General features: G+C 37.8%; 1 protein-coding gene across 1 annotated transcript in view; it reads left to right on the top strand.

Annotated features, from left to right (window-relative positions):
- Positions 1 to 26,454, top strand: part of MAP3K5 (mitogen-activated protein kinase kinase kinase 5) — a 97,931-nt gene that overhangs the window by 53,391 nt on the left and 18,086 nt on the right. Inside the window, exons 9-19 of the mRNA XM_005489219.4 lie at positions 1,719 to 1,878; positions 3,957 to 4,110; positions 6,638 to 6,745; positions 11,845 to 11,894; positions 15,924 to 16,019; positions 17,422 to 17,503; positions 18,935 to 19,068; positions 22,952 to 23,079; positions 24,015 to 24,151; positions 24,766 to 24,871; positions 25,839 to 25,996. Coding sequence (XP_005489276.2) covers positions 1,719 to 1,878; positions 3,957 to 4,110; positions 6,638 to 6,745; positions 11,845 to 11,894; positions 15,924 to 16,019; positions 17,422 to 17,503; positions 18,935 to 19,068; positions 22,952 to 23,079; positions 24,015 to 24,151; positions 24,766 to 24,871; positions 25,839 to 25,996 — 1,313 coding nt within the window. The remainder of the gene's footprint in view (positions 1 to 1,718; positions 1,879 to 3,956; positions 4,111 to 6,637; positions 6,746 to 11,844; positions 11,895 to 15,923; positions 16,020 to 17,421; positions 17,504 to 18,934; positions 19,069 to 22,951; positions 23,080 to 24,014; positions 24,152 to 24,765; positions 24,872 to 25,838; positions 25,997 to 26,454) is intronic.

The following is a 26,454-nucleotide window of genomic DNA, read 5'->3' as shown; positions in this document are numbered from 1 at the left end:
GCTGGGACTCAAAATGATTGCTGTCACCAGTCCTACCCTCCTAACAAACCCCTCTCCCTGCCAGCCAGTAACATGGTCCCTCCCCATGTGAGTTGTACTCTCCATCAGACCCACACACTCAGTTTGTACCTCACTTTAGCCCTATGCACAGCTATCAACAAGGGCATGTCCAACTGGAACAATCCGGGTGTCCCTGGGATACCAGTTCTTTACACTTCTTGTGATGAAGTCACATTAAAAGCCTGTGGAAGTTTGTAGGTGTCTGTCTTTTATTGTGTGTTGCTATCAAATGCATGCAAATGCTTTAGGCATTCTGGTAGAGCCCTTTGGCCTTTGCAGATAACACTGAGGAGTGTTACTTTTAAGTCCTGGGAAAGATTGATTTTTTTCCATTTACTGTGTTTTCTGGATAGCATTCACGTTTTGTTCTCTAGAGCCCAACTAAAGTTGAACATGTCAACACAAATTCCCCCTCCCTATTCTGCACTGACTAGTGGAGGTGTGCATCTTCAAGTGGTCTCTTTGATAGTGTGAGTGTGGGTAGCACCCTGGCTGAAAGCCTTGCAGAGATGGTCACCATGGTACCCTGTGGAGCTGATGGAGGTGACATTTCTCAGGCAGATCAGAGACACTTTGTAGCATCTATGGCATTTTTAAAAGCCTTTATTACCTGACATAGATGTCATAAAAATGTGAGCAATGTGATAAAACAAGATAAACTTTGTAGGTTGAAATGTAGCTTATGTAATGATACCCATTTTGATAATATTTATTACTGCTTCCACCATGAAGTTTAGTCTGCTAGCTACTCAGGGAAGGTTAAGGAAAAAAACAAGATCAACAGTTGCATTGAAATTTCTTGTGAATACTCAGCCTGAATATCAAGGACAATGGAAGATGATGTGGGAGGGAAAATGTCATAGTGGAGTAGTGTGGGAAAAGTGAATAAAACACTACAGTGGTGGAGCAGCTTGTTGTGTAAGCCGAAAATTGTGGTTTTTTGCAGGGGATGGTGTAGCATAGATCATGTTAGCTATATGTAGCAGCTCATATGAACATAAACTCATCCTGAAGGCCACAGGGGAGCCTGTAGTTCTCAGCAAACTTAGCAAGTCAAAATAAAACCTGAGGCTCGCCGTAGTCTTGAGTTGCTGAGGGGCTTGTGAATATTAATAGATGTCTTTCATTGGGGTAGGACTTGCGGCAGTTAAAAGAACATCACTGCTGGAAGAAGCCCAGTGGATCATCTGTTCCTTCTGCATGGGACCTTGTCTATAAAGGTAAGTTTGGGGCTTGGGGCTTTTAACTTAAAAAAACAAAGCAGAAAAAAACATAATAGGTGCCTTATTCAGCATCTGTTAAGTTTTTGCAGCTATGTTGTGTAGCCTAAGGCCCCAATTTACCTTTACAGATGAGGTCCATGCAAGAACATAGGTAATCTGACTGTGGCCTTGTCCTGACAGTGATGTCTTAACATTCCTTTCTTGAGAAACCTGTAGGAAGAGGGGGTGGGGAAAAAAGAATTTTCTACCAATTAGAAGGTTTGGAAGGCATATAACATTAACTGGTAAGTATGATTTCCGTCTTATTTTATCCAAATGGAGAGGGTATAGTCATGTAAGCAATTAAAAGATTTTGAATAAGGGAAATTTTGAATAAGGTCATTTTAAAATTGCATTAATACAAATTCTTGTGACTTGTTATTCTCTTTGCTACAGGAGTAAAGATCAGCAGCCTGCTTGGTAAAAAGGGGAGCTTGGAGAAACTGCAAAGCTATTGGGAAGTGGGATCTTTCTTGGGGGCCAGTATGTTGGCTAATGATCATATACGAGTGATCCAGGCTTCAGAAAAGCTGTTTAAACTAAAGGCACCAGCATGGTAAGGTGATAAACAAGGCCATGTACATTCCTATGTTTGAAAACGTTGGACTGCCTCAGCTTTCACATTAGGCACTGTACTCAGCTGACAGGAGATATGTTTTATGGTTTTTAACAGATTTTACTCTGTGTGTATTATTTCACTGTACTTTCATCTAGAGAAGGGGCTTTCTTCTCCTTTTGCCCTTATTCAAGGGTAGATCTGATATGAGTCTTTAATTTGATGTATGAGAAGGGCAGATTCATCATGGACTTCAAGCTCTTCTGAGGGCAAAGGAGAAAGGAGGAGTTGCTTGTGGCTACATTGCTGAAGAGAAGTGGTAGTGGCTTGTGAGTTTAATCATAACAGCCTGAAGGTTTTGGGCAATGAAGACAGCTTAGCTAGGGAGGCCTGGCTGTACCTTTATGTATTGTTAAGGTTATGGCACACAGCAGTTGTTTTAGGAGCTGAGTACAAATGAGCTGTGTGGTGCAAGCTGCATCTTGTAGCGATTGAGAAGACTGCAAATCAAAGCCCAATTAATAGAAGGGCCATAAATCCAGGGTTAAAGGCAACCCTGTAAACTCAACATATCTTATGCAAAGGCCCAGAGATGTGTGCTCTGACAGCAGGTTCCCAGCACCTGTGGTGAGTATAGGCAGCAGTTAAGGACCAGTCACCTACTCATCAAGGGCTGGGATTATCTGGGATGGGGAGAACCAAGACTCCTTTCTGACTAAAAATGTTGTGACTCTGCTAACGCTAAGAGTGAACATCACAACATATATATTCTTATCTTTTTATAAAGGATACACTGCGCCTCCAGAAGGTGATCAGAGGGATGCTAAAGTACAGAAATGCTAAACTGCTGTATTGACATAACATAGAAACTGTCATAATTTAAAACTCTAATTTTCAGACAAAATATTTCATGAAGGCTTTTTGCAGTGTATTTATTTGCAAGGTTTTCAATTTTTACTATGTGTTTATTTTTCTAAGAAGTTGGATAACACTCTCTGGAAGTCTCCTGGTAGAATTTTCTGGAGTTTATGAATGCCTGGTTGTCAGGATTTTATGTACCCCAGTGCCTTTGGGGTTTAAGTCTGTGGATTAAACTCTGAAAATACAGCTTACTCATTTGTGCTTCATGAAGAATTTCTCCTGTGAGCAATTCCTTCCCAGTCTGTTGCCTGCTTTATAGCAGGGCCCACTTGGTGCAAACAGGAGTAGACACAGTACCTTAAGCCAGCTATCCTGATGGCCTAAGCAGGATAATTGGAAATTGCACAGCTATGGAAATGTTCACTAAAGACCCTCTGAGGATGAAACAAAAGTTTTCATTAATAGCCTAACTGTGATAAAGTGATAGCAGTGATAAATCCTCTTTTAGTGTGTATATCTCATTGCTGTAGTATTCATAAAAATTGTGTGAAATTATGTTTACAACCTTTTTTTTTTCAAAAATGCCAAGAGAAAGCAATGATACCAAGAAGCCCCATAAATCAGCCCCAGAAAGTAAAACAGCAGAGAGAGTGATTAACTGCATTTAGGGAAACATTCAACACACCGGTTGTCCTTCCCTAGCAATGCCAAAAGAGTGCTTAATAGAGCTGTTGTCATCTTTGCAGGATAATCAGTTCCAGACGCATCATGTTTTAGAATTGTGTTAAATAATTGCCTACGCAGACACAATATAGGAGACAGAATACTTAAACTAGTGGACTTTTTACCTAATTTTTCTTTGAGGCAGGTCACTACTGAAACAAGTTTAACATGGGCTCAGCTTGGTCCTTAGGCAGAGGATTTAGCTCTTTCACGAATTTTTCATGGTTTAGGATAGAAAACAGTATATGGTATCAGGTATATGGGCAGGAAGGAGTGTTCCAGGACTCTTTTATATTTCAGTTGCCTCATTTAGCAGCTGTGTTTCCAATTCTAGTTGGGAATTGTTATTATGAAAAGGAATCCTAGAGAAGTGAAAAGTTACTGGCAGCCTTGGTGTTGCAATGGTGAATACTTCAGTTGTGTTTAAAGGTAGAGACATTACTGCTTACAGACTGTACTGAATTTACTGTCTGTGTATGTTTGGATGGTCACAGGTACCTGCAGTCTATTGTAGAGACTATTTTGATATATCAGCATTTTAAGAAATTGACCCCAGAGCAACATACAGCCAAACAAGAGCTTGTGGACTTCTGGATGGACTTCCTAGTTGAAGCCACAAAGACAGATGTGACTGTAGTTCGATTTCCAGTAAGTGACTGGTTTTTTTGGGGCTTTGAGGCCCCAAAATTACCAAACATTTTTTGGTAATGTTTTTGGGTATGGGTTCTTTTAAAACAAATAGTGGTGTAAAGGAAATGAGCATAAAGCACTGCTTCTTTTTAGGTGGCCAGACTAACTGTTTGTCCAGAAGAAATGTATTTGGCCCAAATCTTAGATTGATTTTAATTGAATGCACGTGGTTACAACAGGATTGCACAGTGTGTTCCATACAAAATTAATGAGGAAAAAACTCAAGATAGAATTTTGGTATTTATTGTTTGCTACCAATGGTTATGCTTCTAAAGCAAACATTTACAGCGTACTCCAGGTGATTTATATTAACTATATGGTGTTTTTTTAAAAAAATTAATTAATTTCTTTTTTTTTCTAGCTCAGCAGACTTTGTATACTCTACTGTCAATTAAGACTGTGCCCTTTCAGAGGTTAAAAATCAGCACAAACAGTCAGAAATCTATTGTTCCAGCTACTAGAAAATGCATTTCAACAACATTGCATTATAAGTGTGTGTGTGTATATATTTATTTCTGATTTCTTTCACAAAAAATTTGCTGAGAGTTTTTATTAGGTGCCCCAGTGCTGCACCATGTATATAGCATCCTGAAAGTATACTGTAAATAAGTCTATGTTTTCTGTACATATAAACTGTATATGTCCAGGAAATATGGTTATTCCTTTCAATTAACCATCAGCAAAACCAGCTTTTTTTCTTAAATAGCAATTGCTATTGCCTCCCAGATAGTTAAAGTGCATTCAGGTTGTTTTGTACAATTAATTTACCTTCCATGTGTAGATGTGCTAATAAACTGTTAGGAAGACTTCAATGTTGAACAGCAAGAGCTTCAGGTAAAAACAACATGAGACTGTGTAAAGAGCCTGGTTTTCCTTTTCTGATAACAGGTAGAAAGTTTTGCTGGGAAACAAAAGATACTTTGAATCTTCTGGGTTTTGTACGAGACAAGGCATAATCCTTTTAGATTTTAGATGCTGGAATAGTTCAATTACATACTTACCGTAGGCTCTGACATATAAAACTGTCCAAATAAAATTGTTTGAATTTTTATTACTTTTAAGAGGCAAATCAAAGCTGATCTGTGCAATAGCATGAACCAAGACATAAACCCAGTGTCCCCCTGGTTTGATGGTGCTGTACAGGATGTTGGTTCGAGCCTGCAGCTGACAAGGCCAAGGTCATCCCTGTATGGACTCAGTGATCTCTCTGGGTCCCATCCAACTCAGTCTATTCTGTGATTTCGTGAACTGACTACACTGGTGCTGCAGACAGATATATGGGATTTCTCATAATACAAAAATTCTATTTGTGCCTGTTCAGAATGAAAATCACACAGTTCAACAAATCAGCAAAATGAAAATTAGCAACTTTTCCCTCCCTTCTCCCTGATCGCAGTTAATTTATTCTAAAAGAAGCTTTTTTTGTATTTCCTTATTGTGCATTGTTCTGTGTATTCTGAGAGTTTGAGCTAAAGAGTTCCAGTGTCCATGGGCACTAAGTTAGATGTTAGTTACTCTCTTATCCAGTAGCATCAGTGTCATCACTTTGGCCTTTAGAGGAAGAAGTGCCAGTGCATGGACAACTTGTTAAAGGATAAAGACTGCAGTTTGTGAAATGGCTTAAATCAGATTTTACAAGTTGTAGGTGTCTGGAGATGTCAAGCAACACATTTTAATTCCCATTGCTTATAATTTACAGAGTTAAATGTGTAGGTACTTTTCAGAATTTTGCCTTGCACTGCTTCCAGTGTATCTCTGTGCTTATCAACTCTGAAGGAAGAGTCATGGCTTAGATTTCACTCTAAGCCATGGCTCTCTTCAAGACTTTTTACTTTGATGTTCATATACTTTTTAAATAGGTGTGGACCAACTTGTCCTAGTCAATCATTGTTGCATCTCATCTCTTTTAAATTATGCTTCTAGTTTTTGTTCTCTTATTCCACAACATTTCTATTTTCTTCAGCTGTCAGCCTCTTGCAGTGGTACTTGTTATTTTTGAGAAAATAATTTGATCTAGTGGCTACAGTTCATGGTGGCCTAAATCAAAAGCTGTTCAGTTTAGCTCTAGGTTAATCTGTTTCTGTGCTTCACCCAAATATGCTTCTACCAAAAGATGATAAAGGTGTACCATGAACCTTCTCCACATGGCAGATAGACATTCTAGAGTGGCATTGTAGGAGACTGAATTGTGACAGAAAAACCTGACATTTTTTAAAAAAATAATTTGCTAAATTGATACATGTTACCAATGGACACATAATAGCCTTATGTAAAAAAAAATTAAAGTAGTTGTTTTTTTTTTTAATCTAAAACTAGTGTGGCTAGTACCTAGTACCTAAATTTTAGATACCCAGTACCTAAAATTTTGCATTTTATTATTTCCCTGTTTTTCCTGCTATGGCTAAAGAAATAGTTTTGACAGTTTTCAATACCTTTTGAAATTCTATCAATTTTGCACTAAGTATTGAATTTTTTTTTCTGCAAGGTTTTAATATTAGAACCAACAAAAATCTATCAGCCCTCATATCTCTCCATCAACAGTGAAGCCGAGGAGAAGACAGTATCCATCTGGCATGTGCTCCCTGATGACAAGGTATGTTTGTAGTTGTAACTTTTTTCACAATTTAAAAGTATGCATGGTTCATAAGGCATGTAGCATGTGACCAGTTGCATCTAATTATGATTCTAGAAAGTAGAAAAGTGTTTTAGTAACACACAGGAAGATGCTGAGATATTCTGCTGTGCTTAAGATTGTCCTGATTTTCAATGAATCTTTTGTTTCCCATCATTTTGCAAAATAACTTGCGTTTTCCTTCAGGTTGTTTTATAATATACAGCAAATCTGTTGCTTAAGATTTCATAAGTAATTTACAATTTAATGCCATCATACCAATAATATAGCATAAAATTACTTATGCTTACAAAACTATCTTCTTCCTGACCTTGCAGTTTTACATGTCAGCTGCCAGAAATACTCCTTTAATATGAAAGTAATAGAGACTGATATGTTAAAATGGGAGCAGAATCAATCAAATGCCAAAGAAGTATTTGGCAGAAGAATAGATGGATGCTCTAGAAACTGAAAATTCTAAGAAGTGTGTATGTCAAGGTGCGAGATAACCAGAGATATTTGGAAAGTAGCTTAGAAAATCTGGAGATGGAAATGGTGGGGGAAAACCTAGCATGGTTATTACATTCTGGGATGTTTAGGAGGCAAAATGTTGGCAAGAGGGATGTCGGAGAGGATGTCATAGAACCTTAGAGAAGGAAGTCGGCAAGGGAAAATGAGGGAGTATATGAGGAGTGAACAGAGACAGTTAGCTGGAGGCAGAACACTGGGCTGCTGTGATTTGTAACCAGCACTGTTCATTCTTCCATGGCAGCAGGTTGGAATAGGATAGGACAATGAAGACCTTTTTTTCAGATAACCATAGAATCATTTTGGTTGGAAAACACCTTCAAGATCACCATGTCTAATTGTTAACCTAACGCTAGCAAGTCCAATCGTCAGCTTTCCTGCTAGTAAAAGTTTTTGAATACAAAATACAGTGACACTCTACTGCTTAGAGTGGAGTTGTGAGTACTGTTGTGAGTTCATGAGAAAATGTAAATGGCAGCTGAAAAAGCATATTTAGAGAAGAAACTAAATGAAATGTTTGCCTAGACCAATAAATTTCTATTTATTTGTGGTTTATACTGACTGATGTTTTTTGAAGTAGGCTCAGCCTCTGAGAATAATTTAAAAAATAAATGTATGTGGTTCTTGGGCAAAATAAACATTTACCATACAGTTAGTAATTATTTGTCACAACTACAGACTTAGTTAAATAAATACCTGTTTGGAAAGTATTTATGTTTTCAGAATTTATTCTATTTAGAGACTACTTGAACATGGTTTTTTTTTTTTTTCTTTTGTGGACCTTTTTTGTGTGTATATTTGGTTCACCTCCAAACAATACTTTTCATTCTGTTAAGTGGCTTAATTGTAGTGTAAGAAGGAACATTAGACTAGAAGAAATTTTCTGGACTGTTGAGGTCTGTTCACTTCTGTTGCAGATACTCTCCCCATATAATGTTTCCCATAAAGTGATCAAGTTCTTTCTGAATATTAGTATAGGTTTCACAGTTCTTTAATCATGCTGAAAAGTGGTTTGATAACTCCACTGCAACTGTAGAAGAACAAAGAGTTGAATATTGCTGGTGAAGTGAAAAGACCTTAAGTCTTCTAGTTTTCAGTCTGAATTTGTTGACATTTCATACACATTTGTTCTTTTGCTAACAAAGTCTTTATATTAAGTGGTTTCCTTTCTCTCTCTGAGGTTTACCTGACAGTATTTTTAAGGAGAATCCTAATATCTCTTACTGTGTGGATTTTGTGTAGGTTTCTTTTCAGGCAAAACAAGTAGGCTTAGTGTACTGGCCACACGTGACACCTCATTGCCATGGCTTCCCATGTTCTACTTAGAGTTAACCTTCCTTGAGCATGTGCACTCATATTCCAAAATATGCATTCATTTATCATTTAGCTACTGGGATATTTTGCTTGATACATTCAACAATGATATTTTTTCATAGCTGCGTCATTTGACTGCCCAGTTACCCTCTGGCTGGGAAAAGGATTTGAATGTATTAGTCTGTGCCCGTTTGGTGTTCAGAAGATAGGTAGCATGTTAAACATTGCTTTCCATTTCCCCCTTCTCCTTCCTGATGTCAGGCATGTGTATTTTCTGGAGAATAGTATTTTCCTATTTTTCTGGCCTAGTCTTAATCATTGGCATTAGACATTAAGTGAACTCCTTGTACTTTTGCTCTGGCCAGGATCCTTACTGTGGTGAGCTTCTTGAGTAGCCAGGAGTCTGACTGATAGTCTGTACCCTGTGAGCCATCATACCCATCGAAAGAATGCAATGGGCAATTTGATAGTTACACCTTCAGCTGTACAATTGTGGTCTGTTGCAATTTGTCAGAGTCCTTAGAATCCATCGGAAACCTCACAGGGAGAAAAGGGACTAGAAGAATTTGGAGCCACCAGCTTCCTTTTCAGCTGAATATAACCAGTATAATATTTGTCTTTGCTAAGATATTTTGTGAAGGAAAAGGATGTGTTATCTGTCAGTCTACTGCACAGAGGAAGACTCATACTTTGGCCCTTAGTAGCCTGAAAACAAGCATTTTTGGGGTTGATTAAAAAGTAAGCACCACCTATCTCTACTGAAAGGGTGTGTTAGACAGCTGGGCTTGGAAATGTCTTCATCTATCCAAGTTCAATCTAGCAACCATAGGTCTGTCAGAGCTTTAGCAATTCCTGCTTCAGATTTCAGTTAATTTTGGCCCATAAATTAATGGTTCTACTTGTTTTCCAGAGTTTAGTCAGTGCTCCAAGAATAAGATCTGTGAGTTACAAAGTGTATGAACTTCCTTTCATGCACAAAGAAGCTGAGTTTCCATTTCACATCCAAACTGAAACTCAGTGGAGTCTGCAGCTGGCACTTTTGTATTAAATAAACAAATGACAGTCAATACCAGGATAAATAATGCAGCCTCTTTCTTTTCTATTGCTTTTTTGCTATATATTTTAATATTTATGTTTTTAATAATGCTGACTTTTAGATAAACAACTTCCAAGAAAAATCAGACAGCATTTTATTTTGCAGAAGGCACATTACCTTTGCCTTGCAATTCCCTAATTTTAGCAGCCCTGCCTGCATGGGGTTAGAGGAATGCAGGAGTGCTGTTTGTAAGTTTGAAATAGAACAGCCTGTCTCTGTTTTGCTTTGGCTTCTGAATCCATTTTGAGTTCTGTTTTGGGTAGTTGATGATTTTTTTGCCTAACCAAAGAACAGATGCTGAATTTGGATAGCACGCCTTGCATATTTACTCCAGTGTATTCAAACCTTGGCATGATCATGAAGGGACATAACTTTCATTGCTTGAGAACTTTGTGTGATAATTAAGATTTAAGAGATTAATTTCACGTAGATGACAGGTAAAAAACCAATTTTAATGCTTCTTGTTATGGTTCTTGAGCATTTCTGCCACTCAGGACGTATATTTTAACTTACTTAGGTTTTAGATTATTCCCAATAGTGGGAATTGGACAAATACCAATAGTTAAGGTCTGAAGAGAGTTTGTAAGCATGGAAAATTGGAAACTAGCAGATTTTGTATATGAAGGGAGTTGTAAAAGGATATTCAGAAACCCCTCCTTGTTAGCATAGGGATTGAGTTGATCTTCCTTCATGTGAAAGAACCAGGCAACATTTCACAAACCTGCCATAACTAGCATCAGTTAGTACTTCCACTTAAGGATGCAAATCCTAATATTGGACTACTCTTCTGTTCCTTTACCCCCTGAAAGAAAACCTTACCCCATTTAACATTGAAGAGATATGGAAGTTACTGCTTTTTACTTTACACTTATCATAGTTATGGAACTTGCGCATCAAGAAAGATGTTTGCTTGTATTTTTGGGCCATTGTGTTAGGCATTCCATATTAGCATCACAGCATTTAATGTGATTTGAGCAGGAAGGAAAGAATTACAGAGGGGGGAAAAAATTGATGTAGGAATCATCATAGAAAGCTGTTATAGCTGGGAGAGTAATTTCCACTGTCATTTTCTGCACATCATGCAACTATTTCACTGGTGTATCTGTTCTGACTTCTGTATCTTTCACTATTCATTTTATATGCTACACTTTTTTCAGTCTTTTGGAATACATTTGATTATGTCTCTGTTTGACAGTATGCCCTCGCTCAGATCACTAAAATGACAAATGAATTTCAGCTTCAGAAAGGAAAGGTTCTTCAAATATGGGGCTCATTGTGATGGGATCCCAATGTTGCCAGGGCTGTGAGGTGGTGTAATTCCAACTTTTCCTGAAAGGAGAATGTTTTCTTTAGAAGATACAAAAGGCTTCTGTTTGCTACAGAAAAGTTTTAATAGAACATAAACGTAGAGCAATATAGCTGTCTACAGAGAACTCAGTTCTGCTGAATGTGACAGCTGTAAATCTAAAAGATCTGAAAATAAATGAGGACTGGCCCTTTGTGTTTTCATAAGGTGGCTTCTTTCTTCCAGCCATGTTTTCACTCCAGCAGCTCTTAGGAATTTTGGTGCATTTTTATTGCTCTCTTCTGGATTCTTAGTGAAATAGTCTCCTTTCTGTTTCCTTGGACACTTTTCCTTCATATTTGAGCAATTCTTTCTACTTTGCAAGAGTTTTCGACTTTGCTCTCCTGCATCAGGCTTTCTACTTGTAGCTCTCTCCACCTGGCCTTCCCCTACACTAAGGGATTGAGTGTGCAGAGCAAACTCATTATTGTCAGAGGTGGAATATTTTCCCCCCTCCTTTCCTGAGTATCACATGTGATCCCAAGTTCAGTATCCAAACAAGAGTATACTGGCATCTCTTCTGGTCTGCTCTTTTGAATGTTTTCTAAAATAGTAAATTATGCTTGCAGCATAAACAGTGAAGAAATAACCCAAATTCCTTCTCTGTCAAACTTCTATTACAGGTGGAAAAAATACCTTGAAAAATAGATGTTAACAGATAATGAACAAAGAGACTATTGTCATTTCAGTGTTTCCCTTTCCATCTCATGAGTTTCATTCTAGAAGATATTTCTACTGGCTCTTCTTATAAAGGAGGAATATTTTGTTTGTTTAGTTATTTTTTACTGTGTGTTACAGAAAGGCATCCATGAGTGGAACTTCTGCGCTGCTTCTATCAGGGGAGTAAGGTAAGTTGTTTCCTTTTTTTTTGTTTTGAAATAAAAGGAATAATTGAATGAATTTTGTATTATGCTGCTGCTGTGGACCTTGTAGTGGCAGTGATATTTTATCACTGCTGTAACCTCTTGCCATCTATTCTTCACCTTAGTCTGTTTTTTTCTGTTCCCTAGGATTTATCTATATTTGTTATCCTGCAAATTTTCACTTTCCTTTTAGTGTAATTGGATAAAAAAGGTCCAGAAAACTTACATTTTTAAAATAGTCATTGCTCTGTTCTAATAATAACTGTTCCATACACAGAGTTGTTGCTATGTCTGCAGGACGTTTTTGCACAGATGGATGATTCTTTTTCCTTCCAAAAAGTAACTTAAAAACACCAAACTATCAGTAGGCACAAAAATTCAATCCTGTGGGATTCAGCTTATTTTAGGGAAAAATTGCAACAATATGCTTAGTTCAGTCTGGTTTGGGTTTTGGCTACGGTATGTTTTTGTGTGCTTCTAAAAAAAAAAGAGGGAAAGAAAGAATTTATTTATTTATTTAGCGTCGTTTTGGTTTTTTCTTCCCTTTATTAAGCCATGCTGTGGTCAGTACAGTTTCTAGTGCAACCTCCTGCTTTGGTTATTTAAACTGTGAATTATAATTTAATTTTTCAATTGATTTTCCAATCTGTTCATCTGAACAGATGTCCAAAACAACTCAGATGACTTTACAATGAGCCAAGAGTCACTGTGAATTCTTAGAGAGCTCTCTGGCTCCTTCCATGAGGAGCTGCAGGGGGAAATACTTATCTTATGCAAGCATGAAGCTGAATGAGGTTTTTTCTTCTTCTTTTAAATATATGCAAGTTTCTGATCACTTAATTTTTCAGTGTTCTACAGGGGTTTTTTCCTACTTTTATGAAGGCAAGTATTGTTTGGAGTGGGTGAGTCTGCAGAACTAGGCCTGCTTCTAATCTATTTTTGTATCAAGACTATTTTTGGCTATTTTGAGGCTCCTAGACTTAAAGTGGTCTAGGAAGGGGCAGTTCTCGGCTTTATAAGGATTCTCAGCCCTTCTAGACTAGTAAGAGTCAGCTTTAGAAATGCAGCCTTAATGTACAAAGCAGGTCTTTGTACATGATCTTGGAGGCTTTTATGACAAAGGGCTCCATAAATATTTATGGTACTCCACAAGGAGACAGCGGGTCTGAAGAGACACCTGGCTTTGAAATGGCTCACGTTTTTGGTAAATACTTCACTGCAGTGACAGAGGGTCACTTCTTCTGCATGCCGTGTAACAGCCCGCATAATCAGCATTTTGTTTCACAAGTAGTAGGGTTCAGCTCTCAGGAGCTGCAAAACAACTGGGAATGTACGTAGAACTCCCTGAGCAGAACAGTGCTAAATCACACTCTGTATGCGGGAAGTCATAGGAGTTGGCTTTGGAGTAAGAAACTCATCGATTAGCGGTTTGTGTGCCAATGTAAATACCTCTGATTCTGCCATATGCCCTCTTGACCTCTTAAATACAAGTGTTTCTTATTGAATCAGCCCAGAAACTGCTGTTATTCTTTAAAGGATTTGTCAGAGCTTTTGGAACATGGCTGTTTCTTCAAGGTACTTTGCATGTTAGGTTATCAAGCAAAGTTCCTACTCTTCTGCAGAGCTGGCAGCACATGAGCAAGAAGGTAGGAAATTTATTTTTCCAGTGGAAGATTTAGTGGCTGTCTGAAGTTTGCTAGACTGCAGGTTGGCTTTTACTCACTGTTCAGGAGAAGTTCTGGATTATGAAATAACCACTACTCGTGTTGTTTCTGTGGGAGTGTGCTTCAGAGGTCTGCATCCTGTTTCTTTTGTAGCTCAAGAACATAGACAAGCTTGAGAAAAGGATATTTGTTTTCCATCCCAAGCTCTTGGAGCTTTGAATCTCATCAGACTACTTAATTACAACAAGAGGTGCTTGTACTTCTAGACTTCTCGAAAACACACTGAAGTTCCACACAGCTCCTTTTCTGTGATTCCTGCCAGAGTTCACCTGTTGAATCTGCTGCTTCTTCTGGAAGTACTAGTAATCAGTAGTTACAGCATTTGCAGTATTTCTTATTGACTAAGGGGAGTTCTGGATGCACATGAGCTGGGCACAAGGCCATGCTGCTCTTGCTTCCCCATGTGTTTGTGGAGTTTAGCAAATTCAGCCCCAGTTCTGCTGTCGCAGATGTCAGTGGATACTACATCTGCTTGGGCACTGTCAGAATGAGGCATTTTCTGAGCAAATTATCCTGTGTCTTGTAATAATTCAGGTGATTTTTTAGTCTTCCTTTTCCTAGTTTAGCTTTTTTCTTTTTTTTTTTTTTTTTTTTCCCAGGGAGGAAAGCAACATATAAGCAACGTAAACCCTCACTTAAAGGTCTTAAATATTTATGAATTTCCCCGGCCTATGTGTACACTCCACATTCTTACCCTTTTATTCACTGCTGTGTTTGTCAGTGGTTTCTGGGCATGTCAGGTTTCAGCTAACAATTTAGTCAGTCAAATGTTTCACTGCACATGGAAATTGAATGAGTAATTCTATTAATATCAGTTACTCCAGTTCTAGAGAGTTTACTTTTATGCTTGAAAAGCTTGAATTAAAAGTTAGTTTATAAGCTCAGGATGGTGACTGTCTCCCTAAATGTGTGCACTAGTTAGCATTTATGAATTTTCCTAATGTGAAAATAAATGAGTCACCACACCCAGAGACAAATATTCTTACAATGAAGCTCACTCTTTTCATAAGTAGCTTTATGAAGGGCAGACACCCCAGATTGTCTAAAGAGTCATTTGTTCATCAAAACTTAGAGGGTTTTACAATAGAGCAACCATGAAGGAGAGCAAGTATCAGACAATCTTAAACACCTATTAAAGGCTCAATATTCCAAGTATTTCCTGATACTTAAAAAAATTCACCCAGTTACATTAATCAAATCATCAATCCTTTGGTACAACATAATACATAATTCTACTTTATTGTGCTACAAATTAAGTAGTAACACGATGACTGTCTTGATTCATCTAAAATAGATTGATTTCACTAGGACTATGGATTTTTTCCAGTATATTAATAAGCTTAATAAGGAGACTTAATTTGTCTTGGTTTCTCAAATACTGCATTATTTTCCCTTGTAACACCTCTAGCCATTTCCCTTCATCCTTTTCCAATACGGTGAGAATCAATTATACTGCATCAGCTTGACAGCTGGCACTCAATATATAACAAAGTTAAAGAAAGAGCTATTTCAAATTACATTTAATATTTTCTATAAGAAGCAGAGTAATGACATGCATACAAAACAGTTCTGGTGAATGAATATCTTTGCACGAACTGCCGCCTACTTGGGGTGGAAAACTGGCAACTGTACAAGAGTTTGCACCTCTTCTGTTTTTGCACTGAGACATTCATGCATCCATAAGAAAATGGCATACATGCCTCCTCTTTTATCTTTGCTCTGCAGTTATAGCAGATAAAACCAAAACTGAAGGAAGACGTGAGCGGGCAAGTGTAATAAAGTAATTCACCTCATATTTAGATGCTGACTTAATTTAAAAACACTTTTCCTACTTACTATCAAGGTACCAATTAGCAAGGAGCGGAGTATAAATTTTTGTGTTCAAAATTGAGCTGTGGCTGATGTCTAAAGCACAAAGAACTCTTCCTTTCAGTTCAACGTCTAACTTTCTAATATGATCCTTAAAGGATGTTTCACTCTGGTTGCAAGCCCTTACCTAAATGTACTGAAGACAAAAATGTTAGAGGTCAATGGAAATCTTCCTATGAATTTCTTTGCTCCTACTATTTGTTGAGCAATGTGTAGACTAGCGGAGCAAGCTGTATGATAGCAAACATCAGAATTTGAACTTTAGAGGATACAAAAGAGTGATTTTACAATAAGGAAAAGCTATGGATTCTCAGATTTAATCTTGTGCTTTCCCATGTTAAATGGGTTGATCTTCATGGTTTGACAAAGCTGGTAGAAGTCTAAATGCGTCTTTCAATAACTTTCTTGGGTGTTCTTTCAGCATTTCAAAGTTTGAAGAACGATGCTGTTTCTTGTATGTGCTGCACAACTCGGATGACTTTCAAATCTATTTCTGCACAGAACTTCATTGTAGAAGGTGAGTCACAGTGTTATTTCAAAAAGCCATGGCCTGTGATGGGATAGATCCCTGCATGCACAACAGGGACTGACTGTTTCAGAACTATGGTGAAAGTTGATCTGAGCGTCCTCAGTGATCAGTGTGTTTTGTGTTAAAGCTTAATGCACAGCACCCTGTGTACCTTAATACACTGGAGATCTGATGTGTGAAGGGTCAAAGAACAAGCTCAGGCAAACATTAGAAGCAACTACAATTATAAATCTAATTATTTTTTACACACACCTTTCTGGGATTAGTTTTGTGATACTTACAATATTACATTTTACTAAAATTGTGTGCCCCCAGTCCAACAAAGCATCCTAAACTTTAGGACTTATTGAAGTGGGAACATTTGGAGTAACAACAAAGTCTGGTCAAGTTTTTCTGTAACTGTAAATACAGCTTTACTTACAATTAAAACCAACATACTTGATTTCCTTTATATTAGCATATGTTTACATAAATAAGATTGTTCTTCTGTCCCTGCAGGAAACTTGACGAAGCTTTGTTGCACAAAATTAGGGGTGTCTCAGTTTCTCTAAGCTGTGTTTCTGCTCCACAAGCTTGAGGCTATGGTGTTGAATTGATCCTGGAAGCATTCCCAAAAGAAATTTCACATCTTTTTGTGCTAAAATGGCTGCAAATTTGCCTAAAAGCACTGCAGAGCTCTCTATTAATGACTGGATCCACCTCAAAGCCCAACTTCTAGCTTGTCTTTCATCCATTCCAGTTCATATATGTTCTTGACCATGTTCATTCCCCTTCACATCTGAGCTCTTCTGATGAGATAAGTAAGCAATACCTTAGCATGACATGGTTTTTGTACTTGCCTTCTTTCAAAAGGATAGAATTTATAATAGTATTTTTTTAAATGAAATCCTTTCCATTCAAGGAAAAACTTGAAGCTAGCATTCCTACACTGCAAAAGCTCTTCCAAATGTAGCAAAACTTCCCGGCACTTCTCATGATGCTTCAGTGCTTTCAATGGACATAAAGAAATGTGGTATAGGATGAGCATTTCAACTGAGCTGTGGATTTTGAAATACTAATCCCACTGGTAATTTCAGATATCATGGATTTTTTTGCACATGCAAAAGGAGTAGAAAAACTTCAGATTTTGATGGCTAAATAACCATGTAAACAAAATTTTTCTTCTGCAAGAAATGCAAACTTGAATACTGAATTTATACTGGCTGTATAAATTGTACTTATATATACATTGTTATTACATAATATGTAGTCATATAGAATAATAATTGCTGTACTTAATTCCTCTCTTGATCCCTTTATTACTTTGTTCCTATACTGTCTTAAATTACTGTCTCAATTTACTGTCTCAAGTGTGTTTGCTTTTTTCCTCTCCTTTTTATTTTTGGTACAGATTTTTTGACATGGTGAACAGTATCACTGAAGAAATGGGGAAGACTACAGAGGAAGGGGAATGTGATGGAGACTCTCTAGAGGTATTTGTACTTTTTTTTCTCTCAACATACAAAATTAAGGGCTTCTAGTCTAGCGCTTCACTGAAGTAAATTATTCATTCCTTTTCTAGGGATTAATTAAGTTAATTAGTGAAGTTACTGTTTACACTGTGTTCTCACCTGGAGTTTTATCTGGACACACACATAGTTGGAGAGGGAGTACTGGACTATTGGGTGCAATGCAGTTCTTAAGGTGATTAAGCCTTCTTTGAGGTGGCAGGGAGCAGAATAGAATACCTATTGTACAAGCCCCTGACCTATCACATGAAATTCTGGTGTCTTGAAGCTCTAGAGACATCCATAACTAACTGAGAGAGTCAGTGCTATGTGATGAATACAGACAGCTCTCTGTCCCCGTTTTGATGTTAGCATTTTATAACACATTTTATAACATTCTCTCTCTGAAATCAGAGATTGAACACAGGGAAACCACTGGGGTGAGTTGCGGCAGAGAAAAAGAGCCTCTGTGGAGAACCTTAGGGTGCCTGTTTGTTTATTTTAGCAAAAAGAGAAGCAGTGGGTGACTTCATTACAGTGGTAAGTATTTTTGCAGGAAAAATAGCAATGTGCTAATGGTCTCTTTACTCTGTTGAATAAAAATGTAATTTAATAATGAAAACAAAAGAATTGAATTAAGAGGCATGACTACCATGACAATAATTCATTTTTTAAACAAACTACTGAAAGAAGTAGCAAGTTCTTTCTTTTATTAAAAAGATAGCTGTCTTTATATGGAAGAAAATAAAAAAAAAAAAACTTGAACTAGGCCTAAGCTACTGGGTTTAGCACAGGAGTGAGCTTGTAAAATTCAGTGTCAGTGTTACACAAGGGGACCCATTGGTAATCTCTCTAACAAATGTTTTGGGGCTGGCCTTAGACTGTTTGAAATTCAAACTCAGCTGAAACCACGCTTAATGCGCCTCAGTGCTGACTAACCTCCACTGGCACAGTCTGCTGGCAGTCCTGGCAGTGTCAGAATTGAGGCTGTGCTGGTTTTGGAAGTCGTGGGGAGGTCAGGAGGGCCCCTGGAAGGAATGAAGCGTGTCCTGCCTTGCTCCCTGTGCCCGAGCAGCAGCCGGGCTCCGGCTGGTGCAGAGTGAGTGCCCTCTGTTGTCGGCTCTGCTTGTGCAGCTCCTGCTGGCAGAGCTGCTCTCTGAGACACGATTTGGAGCTGCACCGACTGGGTACAGCCCACCTCAGCTGTTCCCTGAGAAGGCCACCTCAGAAGCCACTGGGGAAACATCGGTGTGTCTGCACGGCATCCCAGTCATCATCTTAAAGTGTTATTTTTCCTTCATCCTCTGTGTTCTGCAGAAAGCTACTGGCATCTTGGATGCCTTAGTTATGATCACAGGGTCAGATGGAATAAGTGCTATTCTGCTCCATTTCATGTTGTTGTTGTTTGCTCTGCAGTATGATTATGAGTATGATGAGAATGGTGAGCGAGTCATTCTGGGAAAAGGGACGTACGGCATTGTGTATGCAGGACGAGATCTGAGCAATCAAGTCAGAATTGCAATTAAAGAAATCCCGGAGAGAGACAGCAGGTATAGTAACTCTGGCTAATTCCGAATTTTGGGCATTACATGATTTCATCATTAATGTTATTCAATCAATTTGCTGATCAAAGAGTGCCTCTTCTTCAAAGCTGCCAATATATTACCTGTCTGCTGTATATAGCAGTGTTCCCTTTCTTTGTAATTAAATGTTTCCAAGTTGTGGAGTAGATTGTGATCACAATTGAGAATTTAGATGTTTGCTGGGTTTGGTACTAGTGTTTTTTCTTTGAAGCAAAACAAAACTAAACAAAAAAACCCACTGAAGTGCCAAATATTACTTCAAACACCTGGTCATAAGCCCTCTCTACCTAGACATACTCTGGCATGTCCTCATAAAAGACTTATTGAAATTCATTATTTGTGCAGTCCTTTAAAATTCTGGGCCTGAATTGTTGATAAAGACATTTTTCTTTCTTGTTTTTGCACCAAATATTTTGAAGTTTCAACATTAGAATAAATCATGCGGAATAATCTCTTGGTTAATTTCTTTTTAATGCTGAGTGTCTCTGTATGTGTAGCCCTCTCTCCTGTATTAAGTTTTCCATGTAAGGACCAGTCACTTCACTTCATGTCCTTAGTATTTGTGTATATGAAGTCTACTGGTCTTCATAGTCTTATGCTATTTTGTATACACAGATTTCCACAAATATTGTGATAAAAATGGTATGAAATCTAAAGAGTTTCCAAGGGAAACTGATTGTATTAAGCTGTCAAGCTTAGCTCAGTTTCTTCTTCATGGGTCTGTCCTTTTGGTTATTCTGTTCTGACTTATTTTTTTCTTTGATGTTTAAAAATTAGCACTTTTTGATCTTTTGGAACTCATTTATACATTGGCTGGTCAAATGGATTTGTGGTTTAATAATTTCTCCATTCTCATAATCTCTTAAAGGTATTAGAACTTAGATTATGGAGACAGGAATCTTTCCATCCTCTATATTGTTATTTCAAATTGAACTTCAATATATGTTATGATTTCCCAGAAAGTATTACCTTATTGCATAAAACAATCTGTTGACCCAAAATAGTTGCAAGTTTTATGTATGTTAGAAGAAATTTTCTTGTAACAACTGTGGTTAATAGAAAGATAGCCTGAATACAGTAGTAACTACTTCAAAGAAAAAAAAAATCCAGATTTTCCTTTTCCAATACACATTTAAAAAGAATTTTTAACAGAATAGGTTTCAGGTTCAGTGTGCGAAGGGTACCACAAAAAGAGATTGTTAGGAGGCTGTTAGTCTTTTATCTAAATGTTTAGAAGCTTCCAGAAAGAATTTCAAGTATTATTCTTTTAATAGCAAAGTGAGAAAGATTTATTAATTCATTTCTGGTCAGTTGTAACCTGATCTATTCACACTTTGAAAGAAGTCTATAGAAAGAAAACAATCTCTGAAGTTAATTTGTATTATTTTATAAGTAAGAATTACCACCTTTTGAATTTGTAAAAAATGTTTAAGTTCTGAGTCAGGCAGGGCTGGAAATTAAAATATTTCCATGCAAAAAACAGTGAGTCTTCAATTTTGCTATATGTTGAATAAAATCTGTTGAATAATATACTTGTCAGGAAATGTTAGACTACAGAGACACGTTCTTCATTCCAACAAAGAGGAAACCAGGAGAAAAAGCCAGGACAGCTGCTTGAAGGAAAAAGCATCTCCTGGAAAACTCAGACATAAAAAGAAAGCCTACAAAGGGTGGAAGCAAGGACACGTAGCCTGGGAGGAATACACAGAAATTGGATATTGTCTGAGCAGCCAGGGATCAGGTTAGCAAAGCAAAAGCACCTAACAGAATTGAATCTTGCCAGGGATGTCAAGGGCATCATGAAAAGTTTCTGTAAGTACATGGTGATAACAGAAGGGCTAGGGAACATGTGGACCTTCTCCAGGAAGAAACAGGAGGCCTGGGCGTCCAGGACATTAGAATGCTGAGTCTTCAACAATTGCTCCAGCCACACCACCCAAGCCACAGGAGGCAAGGGCAGGGATTGGGAGAATCAAAAACCACCCTCTCTAGAAGATCAGGTATGAGGCCATCTGAGGAACCTGAACATGCACATGTCCATGGGGCCTAAAGAGTTGCATCCATAGGTTCCCACTGACCAGAAAAGGGAAATAAACCCTCTCTTTTTAAAAAGGGAATAAGGAAGACCCAGGGAACTTAATGAAGGTTTTACCTCTCTGCTGATTTTGATAATGGAATAGGTGCTCTTTAAAACTGTGTTAAGGCCCATGGAAAATAATGAGATGATTGATGACAGTGGACGTGGCAACACTAAGGGCAAATCACACCTAACAAATTTGGTGGCCTTCTGTGACAGGGTTACAGCAGTGGCAGATAAGGGAAGAGTGACTGACAGGGCTCAGATAAAGCCCTGAGCAACTTGGTCCAGTGGGAGATATCCTTGCCCATGTCAGGAGGGTTGGAGCTTTAAAGTCTGTCCCTAACTCCAACCATTCTATGATGATAATTAAGAATTTTTGTTCATACCATTTAAAGTCTTCTAGTGATTAAATTCTAAAGCAAAAAGTGCTTCATCCTAGGGAAAAATTTTCTTATGGCTTTACTTTGTTTGAAAAATTATTTTGTTGCTCAAATCTCAACTGTGCTTTTTAAAAGTGTAGGAAGAAGAATTATAATGGTCTTTTTGCTGCTGCTTAGAATTAATATCTCATTAGCAGAACTCAGGAATACAATCTTGGATTTAGCATTTCTGTATGACTAACAATGTAGTCAGAATATTTATAATCATGTGGAGAGGTAAGACAAAACTCAAATTAGTTTTTAGTAAACGGACTCAGAGTTGCATAATCATACTTTTCATTAACCAAATAATTATTTTCTGCAACAGTTCTCCAGTGGGATTTTCAGATGATCATTTTTCTTTTCCCTACACTATATTAAGAGCTCAGCCTCTACTAGTGTCTTGATGCTCTTTGAGGGAGAGGTGATAAAAGGGAGTGGAAGTCACAGGTACTTTTCCCATAACAACCTCAATTGCAAATGCTGCAAGTACTTTTCACATTTGGGCTGACAGAAAGAGGTCAGTGTCCTTCATGTATTTCAGCTACCCTGAAAGTGTTGCCACAGATGTTAGTGCTTTAGAGAAGACAGCTACCAGACTGTCAGCATATTGTCTACATTTTGCCAGAAATACACAGAAAATACACAAAATCTGGCAGCTGACCCACCTCCAAGGGAAGGGTTAGGGCAGGCCTAAGTTAGGAGGAGTCTCAGGATGGAACTAATACATTACCTCACACATCAGCTGCTGAATTCTGGTGGTATTCAACACTGGAGACAGATCCTGACTCCAGAAACTTTCTTGCCAAGAAGACTGTTGAAAAGCATATATCTTAAAAATACTTTACCTTGGACTAAATTGAATTCGGTAAAGTTGTTTCAATCTGTTGTTTTAAATATATCTTGATTAATTATTTCTGTTTTCTTACTCTGATGCCCCATGTAGACTTCAGCAAAGGCTTCTACCATAAAATTTAAATGGTGATTAATTTTCACTATTGAACTGTTTTTATTTATACACTGGCTTTATAGTTTACTAGTTCACTTTGGCACCAATATGAATCCAACTACTTTCACAACTGTTCTCTTGGAATTAGAGTGGAGTGTAGTTTATTTTTCAGAATTTTGTTTTCCTCACTCTATGTACGTTTGTAACATTTTGTAAGTATGAATACACAATATTATATTTTTTATATGTTATTTGTATTTACATATGAACAGATAATATTTTAGTACGTGCTGGTCACAAACAGTGTTGTTAAATTCATTTAACAAATACTCATTTTCAAAGTAAGCTGTTTCATGGCTTTTTTCACCCAGGTGAAGAATAAACTGCTTCTTTTCTTTCCAGGTACTCCCAACCTCTGCATGAAGAAATAGCTTTGCATAAGCATCTCAAACATAAGAACATTGTCCAGTATTTAGGTTCTCTTAGTGAGAATGGCTTCATCAAAATATTCATGGAACAGGTGCCAGGTGGTAAGTTTTGGGAGAAGACTGGTTTGGTGGTTGATTGTTTTTTTTGGTTTTTTAGCATTTTAAAAGTATAAAAATAGGGCCACGAGACATATTTCATACAGGTGTAATATTCTACAGTGTCTCTTTCTGTAATCAATAGGGGAAACTGTGTTTTCAAACTGCTTGAGTAGTTAGATACGGTGTGCTACCAATAAATCTCAGATCATTGCTATAGCAGGTGAGCTCCATTTACCTACAAATCAGTGATGGACTGACCTTGGCTGGATTCCAGGTGCCCACCAAAGCCACTCTGTCATTTTGCTCCTCAGCTGGATAGGGGAGAGAAAATGCAACCCAAGGCTCATGGGTCATGATAAGAGCAGGGAGAGATCACTCATCAGTTACCCTCACAGGCAGAATGGACTTGACTCGGGGAGACTCATTTAATTCATTGTCAACCCAGTCAGATAGGGTAATGAGAAATACAGCCAAATCTTAGAAACATGTTCCCCCTACCCCTCCCTTCTTTCTGGACTAAGATTCACTTAGGATTTTCTCTTCTCCTACCTGTGGTGCAGGGGGATGGGGAAAGTGATCAGTTCATGGAAATTGTCACTCCTTCCTCCTCGAGAGGAGGACTTCTCACTTCCTTACCCTGCTCCAGCAGGGATGGGCTCCCTTCCAAGAGAGACAGTCCTCCATAAGCTTCTCCAATGCAAGTCCTTCCCATGGGCTTCAGTTTTTGCAAACTGCCCAGGAGATACTGAGACTCTCTCTTTAATTGCACAGGCCAGTGGTGATGCAAGAAAGCATTTGACTGGAGATAACTTTGGTTATAGATGAGATGCCTACACTTGGATTGGGATTGATGCTTCTTGTTACTTTTTTTTCCTTTGGGGGAGAAAGCAGAATTTAATTGCATTTTTATTCTCACTCTTTGCTCTCCAAAATTACAGGCAGTCTTTCTGCTCTTCTACGATCAAAATGGGGACCATTAAAAAATAATGAGCAGACAATTGGCTTTTACACCAAGCAGATTCTTGAAGGATTAAAATACCTCCACGATAATCAAATAGTGCATCGAGACATAAAGGTAAGGATTTGCAGAGAGTTAAGCCTGGCAGTATTATGTAGCTGCATAACCATTTTTTTATCCTGCAGTTTAAAACCTTTTTTTCTGAAAGCTCTCTGCTATTCTCAACCATGGGTTACATAGGTGAACCATTGTTGGTTTCAATTTGCACCAACAAAATATGTTGGGTTTTTTTTCTATTTTAGGAAAATTCTCATATAACAACCTAATATGTGACAAAGTAGATACTTTGTTTTCTGGTTTCAAAGACATGACTGAACTTTCATAAAATCTGATTGAAGTGAAGAAGATTGTTGATGGTATAATTAGCAAGTTCTTTTCCAAGGAGATTGCAGATGAAAAAGTACTTGGCTTGTTTTTTATAAAAAAGCTATTTTCCCTCTTTTAGTGTTCTTTAACTGAACTCCTTCTGGTAAGAGGGGAAATTCACTCTAAGATGAAGGTTTTGTTAATGGGATTGCATACAGCAGGAACAGTATTGATTTCTCTTTCATCTCCTCTCTTAAGAAGTCACTTACTTAGTAAAGAGTGTATTGTAGAAACAGGTTATGCAAAAAGTCTTAGATAAAGGGTCTGCAGAGAAAAATAATTGCTCTGCATGTTCTTTTCCTCAGGGTGATAACGTGCTTATCAACACATACAGTGGAGTGTTAAAGATTTCGGACTTTGGAACTTCAAAGAGACTTGCAGGAATCAATCCTTGTACTGAAACCTTCACTGGTATGTTCCCAGAGGAGATTTTTCTTATCCTCACTCGAACTGTGTATGTAGGGTCAGAATCCACAGATGCTGAACTTTCATTGACTTCAAATCAGTATAAAAGGTTACTGGAAGAATAACTTTCGGATATATAAGCTTACACGCTTAAGCTACACGCTGTACTTGTATGCACTGTTCAAAGAGAGTGCTGTTTTGGATGTTCCACTTGTGACATCAAAGTCCTCTACAACAGAAGAGCTGTGTCTCTCCTGTGCTTGCTTTGAGTCTGTGTCCTTTGTGCGTGTAGCTTTTTCATCTTGCTGATCTTTTTCTTTCATGATTGGCTTGGACATTCTGGCTTCATGGCCAGAATTGCGTATCTGCAGAACCTGTCATTCAGTTGCTCCTCCCTCTGCTTGATAATTTGATTTGGGTGTTAAATCATGCAGTGACACTGCATAAAATAGATATGTAAAATGAGAAGTGGCTGTTACTTTAATTCCATCCTTTGCTCTTCCATTGCTTCTGAAAAAGGAACAGAGCGCAGGACGATGTGTCGCATTACTTCCCTTACTTCAGAAGAAAATGTTCATCTCAGCTACTCCTTTAGGTTAAGATTTCAGGTTTCTCTTCCTTTTCCTCTCTGGGTACAATTCAGAGTGCTTTCCCATATTTTAATCTTAAGATATAAAAAAAAAAAAAAAGAAAGCTCTCTCTGATCCAAAGCTCATCGAGACATTTTGCAGTTGTCATTGACATTGAGAAGGGATCTCCAGATGCGTAGATGATACCAAATGCTTTAATATCTTCATCAGTATTTTGAGTTTTATATAGAATGCATGTGAAAATTTTTGAATTTTGAATAATAAAAGGAGATTTTTTAACTCTTCTGAGTTAAAAACTCCTCAGTCATTTTGTTCCTCTTGTCTTTTAGCTATTTGCAGCATTATTACACCTAAGTTAACAAAAAAGAGTGTGTTTTAAACAGGTACTCTCCAGTATATGGCACCAGAGATCATAGACAAAGGGCCACGTGGCTATGGGAAGGCTGCAGACATCTGGTCTTTGGGATGCACAATCATTGAGATGGCTACAGGGAAACCCCCCTTTTATGAACTGGGAGAACCACAAGCAGCCATGTTTAAGGTCAGATATCTTCTTTGTACAGCTGAGTCATATTTCTAAACACAGGAGATCTGATGACTGTTTTGGAAAATTAAAGGTTGCAAGAAAGGGAGATAAAGGAAGTGCCTGGATTCTGTTAAGAACAATAATCTGATTCACCTGAGAGGGAATGCTGTGTATTTTTGAATAGATTAGTAGAGAGATAGCAGCTATTCAGCAGCCTGGGTATTAAGAAAAAACACCAAACTGAGAAAAAGAAACTGTTCTCTGCTTTGTGAAGAGCCTCGACTTGCAGCTGTGGGGGTTTTTAAATGCAATTGTTTATGCAGTTTGTAATAGTTTGGGTTTTTTTCTCTGAATTAATAAACTAGTTGTATAAGTTAATATTAAAACCTGAAAATGATATACCACTTCTACTATCTAAACAATTTTTTGTTGATGTTTAGTGTTTGGGGGAAGAACAGTTCAGGCCATTGTTT

Source organism: Zonotrichia albicollis, chromosome 3 (genome assembly GCF_047830755.1).
Source record: "Zonotrichia albicollis isolate bZonAlb1 chromosome 3, bZonAlb1.hap1, whole genome shotgun sequence".
Taxonomy (NCBI): domain Eukaryota; kingdom Metazoa; phylum Chordata; class Aves; order Passeriformes; family Passerellidae; genus Zonotrichia; species Zonotrichia albicollis.
The sequence above is the reverse complement of the archived record's forward strand: the minus strand, read 5'-3'. Positions and strand labels throughout refer to the sequence as shown.